A 6,733-nucleotide genomic window follows, 5' to 3' on the forward strand; every position below is an offset into this window, starting at 1 on the left:
TTAAAAGTAAAGCGATTTAGAAAATTTTAATGACACAAAAAGTTTTATTTGAATACTATTTATTAGATTTTAAATAAATAAAGAGTTTATTGTGTATCAGTTCGTTTTAAACGTGTTTGCTATTTCCACGATTCTGAGAAGACAGGAAAAAACGGGTCCAATGGCCTTAACACATTTTGCGCGGGCTTCCGTACAAAGGCACAGGTAAACGCAGCGGGCGAAAACCAGCGGAAATTGAAATAAAATCGAATTTTACAAAAATCGCTCTATCTTCCAAACCATCAGTTATTTTTTTTAAAATTTCGAATTCACTTTCATTATATATTGCTCCCCAGTGCTGTGTTTCTTTTTAGAACAAATTGTTTAAAATAACATAAGTACATGGTGCTAATCACATATTTACAGGAAGGTTTCGTAAAAAATATTCCATTCACTATAAATAAATTCCCGCTCAAAAATTATTATTCTAATATTTGGATAAAGTATGATACTTATGAAAACACTCACCCCCGTGTAGGGGGACGTCACAAAATGTACACATATAACTAGTCAAACTTTCCCTTTTGTGCACCGAACACACTCGACACTGTCTTTGTGGGTATTTTTTTTTACCACCGGTAACAATTTTTATCATTCGATGCTTCTTCATATCGAGTGATAACCTCCCAGGATGATCACTTTTAACCACCCTTCTCGGTAATCGTGATGTAGATGGCCCCGCTTCTTCCAAAATTGCGTCGGTTTCGACGATATGGTCGGCTGTCCAAAATTTGCTTATACTACGCAAAAACTGTTTGTAAGTTAGTCTTTTGGTCGGATTTAATACCTTATAAACTTTAAAAGAATTAAAAAATGGACAATTTAACAAATACATGACAACTTTTTCCATTTTTTTGTTCTTCACATGATCGAGTAGTAAGAGAGATACTGATCCTCATGGTCAACCCCTTTCATATATTTATTATATTCTATAACACACAGCGGTTTCCAAATGTGTAGTCACTATTGCTGTCGCTATCACTGTCGCTGCCTAATTCAGGTAAATCTTCGCCAGAAGAGGCAAACAATTTATCGTCGAATATTTCGTCATCGCTTTCATAATTGTCTGAAGCCAGTTTTATATATAAAATATATCTCGTACACAGTACCAGCTTTTTCAACTGTATTGTTAATACAAAACAGAAAGTGACAATCTTACTTGTCCGAATCCATGCAACCAAGCAATTAAAACCGATACCTGTCAATATACTGAAATACATTTTTATAAGTGTTTAAAATACTAAATCTTTTTAAGTATTGTATTTTGAAGAAAGCGAGGTGCCAACTTACTAGAAAAGAAATTTATAGCGCTCGACTGAATAAAGTTTTTACGGTAAACGATGTCACCAGTATTGTATTGAACAGATTTCTTTCTTAAATTGTAACGTTTTGCATCGTTATTGAAATTATTTAATAATTGCTCTTGGACAATATTAAAAACAAAAGGAAGTTCTATTAATTTATTACTGAAGTTATTGTAATCAATAGAAATAGGCTGAGTAGAATTTAAATCATCAGGAATTTGATGTGGAAAATGAAATCTTCCATCAAGAATGATTTCTCTACCGTGCATGAGAAAAAATGGCATATATTTAGTTGCTAAATTTACAGTAGCGTTAAGTGCTGTTTGAACATGAAGTAAATGCCCATAAACGTTGATTTTTACCCACAAGAATGGCTAATAATGTATTTATGGATTGATTATACCTCTCCACTGTATTACTTTGAGGAGAGTAATATGCGCTTAAGAATAGTTTAGGAACATGGAATTTTAATAGAAAACTCTTAAATTCTTTGGAAATGAATTGTCGTCCATTATCAGTAATTGAGGACCTTGTAAGAAGAACCACTTAACCCTCAAAAACTTGATCTGAGATATTCAATGTTAAACATTTCGAAACATTTTCTATCTATTATACGCCCACGGTGGCCGCGCGGCATAAGCGTTGGACTACAAAGCCGTGGGTCCCAGGTTCGAATCCTGGGTCTGGCAAGTACAAAAATTGTTTTTCAATTTGTGTGTGTCAGGGTATGGACCTAATAGGTTGAGCAAGTGGCTGACATCCATTTCTCGTAAAAAACAAAATCTGTCAATACAAACCTCCACTCTGTGGAGGCCCATATGATCCTATCAGGATCGGACATGGTCGAAAAAAAAAAAAAAAAAAAAAAAAAAAAAAAAAAAAAAAAAAATAGGATATGTTTACATACGTATGCTTTTGATATAATATTTTGACATTATTCAGTTACTTAAATAATCAAAAAAAAAACTTTTTTTTATCTTAGTAAAGAAAATATAGCCTTGCAAATGACCCAAGGTCTTAAGTTGTTTTTCCAAACAGCGGGTACAAATTATAGAAATGAGCTTTTTTTTTTAAATAGTGGTACAAAATGGTAAATTATGAATAGGAAATGGAAATAAATTTAACTATAAAGTGTTTTAAAGGATTATATTTAATAAGACTAAAAAAAATTTAAGTTACACATTACAAAATATTTATTCGTTTTCGAGAACATTACTAAGCCATTCGGCACTTTCTGGAGTAAGAAAGCGCACAAGGGAGAGAACATCTGCTTTTTTTGCTGGCTTTATCCCTGGTTTCACTGGTGATCCACATTGTAGATTTTCGATGACATTCGTGGTTATATTATTGACAAAAATTTGGTAAGATTGAAAAATTTCTGTGTAACTTTCAGAAGCAGAAAAAGACTGTGGCTCGTATCTCAGCAATACACATTTCTGTATACCGAATATAGAGTTCCTTTCTCGAGATTTAGGTTTATTGAGAAATAGTGGCGACAATGCTGAAGTCCAATCTTTTATTAAGTAAGCAGCCATACAAACTTCAAACGGATTACTTTTTCTACAGTCCTCTATTACTTTTAAATACTGACATGGCATTTCTATTGATTCAATATATTTCAATACTTTTCCATATAACCCAAAATTTCTATCATTTTGATTGTAAGAATGCCCTCTTACTGGGTACATATGGGTAATTTTAATAGCGTGTAGTCTTGAGAACCAAGCACAAAACCTTATCATGGTGTAGTTTTTATTCTGACCTCCGCATGAGTCTGAAAAAAGCACTATGTGTTGAATTCCATTAAGTTCTCGTAATTTGGCTGTGATGAAATCATTTAAAAATGAACATACAGAATTTGGATCTTTTTTTCCATCACATTCCAGGTAACAGTAAAATTGACTTGACATATCATTATGGCAGTGTATATTAAAAACGTATAGCCATTAAAGTCTCTTATAAAATTGTGAGGTAACATTCAATTTAGGCAATGGAAGGTTTTGGGCATAATCAAACTCTATAACTAATGTCTTAGAATCAAGTGCTTTGGCCTCTTTTAGAAGATTTCCTTTCAGTTCATTATACCTCATAACCTTTTTGGACATTATACAAAAGTTTGCGTGGGTCGTCTTCATTAATATCTAACAAAATCTTAGACTCTCTACAGAAATCACACACATCGGTCCTTGGTAGCCTGAATAAATAAGGACTATTTCCCTTGAAAAATTTAAAGTATGTTTCATATCTCATTGTCAATACTGTTTTCATCTTTTCGTAAAAATGTTGCCTGAATGACTTGTATAATATCATTATATTTAGCGAAGGATTTTCAAAATATTTGCGATTTGTTCTATTTCTCGAATAGTGAGAATCGTTTGAGGGAAACATATCCCAGTGCTCTTTTACCAAATTCCATATATTTTCATCGATTTTATTGGGTCTGTTGGCATGAAAGCCTCTTTGATCAACTACTTCAAGTTGACCTGAGACCAGAGATTTCAATATAGTCTTCATTCTATTTTCAGATATCTGGAGAATTTTGAGAATAATCGATTTACAGACGATAATTTTCTCCCCACTGCTAAATTTAAAGTTGTATGCATAGGAATGTTGTCTATTTTTCCCGGATTTTGTAATATTACATTTCTTTATTATTTCTGTTGTATCAATAAGTCCCATAAGAGCAGTATCTTGGGCATTTTTATTTCCAATGCTCCAAAAATTATCAAAAAACTCTTTTTGAAATAGACATTCAATTTTTTCTGAGCATTTTTTTGGGCAGCACTTTTGGACACAAACAAAAGATTTTCCTTTAACTTTTTTCCCAGTACTTGCTGTATATGTTAAACCAGAATTCCTTTTTTTCTTAGCTACTTCCTTCTTCCAATTTTCTTTGCACCTGTTGCGTTTCACTCCAAGATTTTTTGACACGACATTGTCATCTGAGATTGTTTCACTTTGTGAACTATTGACACTCTCTGTATCATCACTCTCTGTATCATCACTCTCTGTATTATCACTATGTGAATAATTATTCATAATTACACGTCTTCTACTACTTCTTGTTATTATATGATGTCTGTTTATGGTTGAAAAACGTTAAAAGAACAGTAACAGCTTTCACAGCAAAAGTATCTGACAGATAAAAGTGAGGTTATGATACCACTTAAATGGCCGCAAAATCTTAGATGGAAGAACAACTTGTGAGGTGACCCAACTTAAATCAATATAACGAACTCTATTGACCAAATACAGAAATAATTTTTTGAGAGCTAATAGCCAGGTTATAAACCTTGTTAAATACTACGAGAACCGAAAAACCACTTAAGGTGATTTAAGTGGTTCTTCTTTCAAGGTATTCAATTATTGTATGAGGCACGCCATATTTTAAAAATACTTCAGATTCTAAAAAATTAATTATAGGTTTTGAAGTAGCCTTTTTCAAAGCTTTAAGCCATACAAATTTTGAGAAAATGTCTACGACTAAAAGGAACGACTAACCATTTTTTGCCCTTGGAAAAGGTCCAATTAAATCTATTGAAATTGTTTGTAACGGGCGATCTACTACTTTTGGGTTTGACATTAATCCTGAAGGAGCTGAAGTACAATGCTTGTATTCTTTACATTAAATGGTAGATCACTCGCTTGAAATCTAAATAATTAATCATTCGCAATTTTGAGGTGGGAGGTGTCCGCGGGACATACGGTCCGGCTGACACCAGCGCATCTTCATTGTCGGTTAGCCCTGTCCCGTTTTGTGGGGCAGTCGACATTGAAATGCCGCCCTGGGCAGTGCCAACAACGCGGCAACTGGTTCTCCTGCCTTTGGCGCGCTGGCGGCGGAGGCCCCTCTGTCGAGGGCTGATGGTTCTCGGCAGGACGACCCTGGTGGTTTGCTCGGGTGTTCTCGTCCCGCCGAGGTTGTTGATGTTCGTCATTGCGCCTGAGGGCGGCAGGCCTTTGGCGTTCTGCGGCCCACGCTTGGGGGTTCTCACGCCTCGTCCGCCGTGATTGTTGGGGTACGGGGCGGCGTTCCTCCCTCCATGCTCTGGCCGAGGGTTCATCGTCCCCCTGGGGCGGGTCGAGGTTTTTTGCTACCTCGATCAGCTCCTGGAGCGTCTTCCATGGGTGACGGTCGACCCTTGCCCGGTCCTTCTCCGTCAGGAGTAGGGCGAATCGCCGGGCGAGGTCTTCCTGTGTTGCTTCCGGCATCACGAGGAGCGCTACGTCTCGCTTCTCTACCAGGAACGGGTATGCCTCCTGGTGTGGGGGTTGCCGTTGGGACTTTAGTTGCGACTCCACCTGGTCCCGCCGTCGCTGCGATGTGAACTCCCACTTCAGCTCCCAGGTGAAGATCTCCCATGTACGTGGCTCTTCACGTAGGTGCTTCCACCACTGCGCCGCTTCTCCTCACAGGGTAGCGGCCGCCACTGTCGGTTGCCTCTGCGGATTTGTCTTCGCGGCCTTGAAGTATTCCTCGCAGTCTGAAATGAATTGAACCACGTTGCTTCGTGGTTCGCCATCGAAGACCGCCTCTAGCTCGGGCTTGTGCCGGCAAGACATGCCACAGGCCTGTTTCTCTCCTTGCCCTTGTGACGTCGGGCCGCTGGTTGGGGGTGACACTCTGTTCGCCTCTGCATCCCTCGTCATCTCTGCGTGCGGGTCTGTAATAACAACTAAGTTTTCGGGGTTATTAACTGGGCGCCACTGAGGTTCTCTCGCCCTCAGATATTTCTGTCGCCTAGTTTGCATACACGGTTCTCGGGTTTCAGGGTCGTGGTTCCCGAAGTCGCATTGACTTCGTTCGTTCCACGCATGGGCGACACTTGAAAAGGAAGGGAGACTCGGGTGGTCGAAATGAAATGCTCGATCGTCTCAACAGAGATCCATTTAATGCGGTAGACGACAGAAATATTGGGTTACAATGTTATTTATTGCAAATACAGGTTTAGTCATAAAGTTACATATAAACAAGAACATTCAATCAATTATTATATTAGAAATTTACATCGCCAATCGTAGTGACCTGAAGGGGTTAATCGATCATACAGGTACAGCACACATTATATTGTCATAGGAACACGTCAAATCACAAGTATCAAATCGAAAATCTATCATAAAAAAAAATTATACACTAGTCTAACCATATATAATACGTCCGATACAGGGCTTCGCTTGGGAGTACTGCGCTAAAGATGCCCAGTTTGGCAACCACAGTTCAAACCTGTGAGGACTTGACCACACGAGGCTACTTGTCAATCTTTGATCCTGACTCTCTCCAGAGACTTGGAAGCTTATTGGTTTTCTGAGAGGAGGTATTTCTTATATTAAAAATTATTATGTCTTATGATTGACCCACAGATGGCAGTGATATTTTTTGAATAGAATTA

General features: G+C 37.7%; 1 protein-coding gene across 1 annotated transcript; it reads right to left on the reverse strand.

Annotated features, from left to right (window-relative positions):
• Positions 1-1,610: 1,610 nt before the first annotated feature.
• LOC147067946 (uncharacterized) lies at positions 1,611-6,443 on the reverse strand. The gene is made up of 2 exons (XM_085952863.1): positions 2,236-6,443; positions 1,611-1,958 (listed from the first exon to the last, which is right to left on the reverse strand). The coding sequence occupies exon 1, from the start codon at positions 5,553-5,555 to the stop codon at positions 5,073-5,075; it is 483 nt and encodes a 160-aa protein (XP_085808989.1). The 5' UTR covers positions 5,556-6,443; the 3' UTR covers positions 1,611-1,958; positions 2,236-5,072.
• Positions 6,444-6,733: the final 290 nt, after the last annotated feature.

This window comes from Rhyacophila brunnea, unplaced genomic scaffold (genome assembly GCF_057557595.1).
Source record: "Rhyacophila brunnea isolate RB1 unplaced genomic scaffold, BYU_Rbru_1.0 scaffold_3, whole genome shotgun sequence".
In the NCBI taxonomy this organism is placed as follows: domain Eukaryota; kingdom Metazoa; phylum Arthropoda; class Insecta; order Trichoptera; family Rhyacophilidae; genus Rhyacophila; species Rhyacophila brunnea.

Bases quoted from the DNA above. Each gene is read 5' to 3' on its own strand.
- LOC147067946 (XM_085952863.1), bottom strand. From the start codon at position 5,555: ATGCCGGAAGCAACACAGGAAGACCTCGCCCGGCGATTCGCCCTACTC.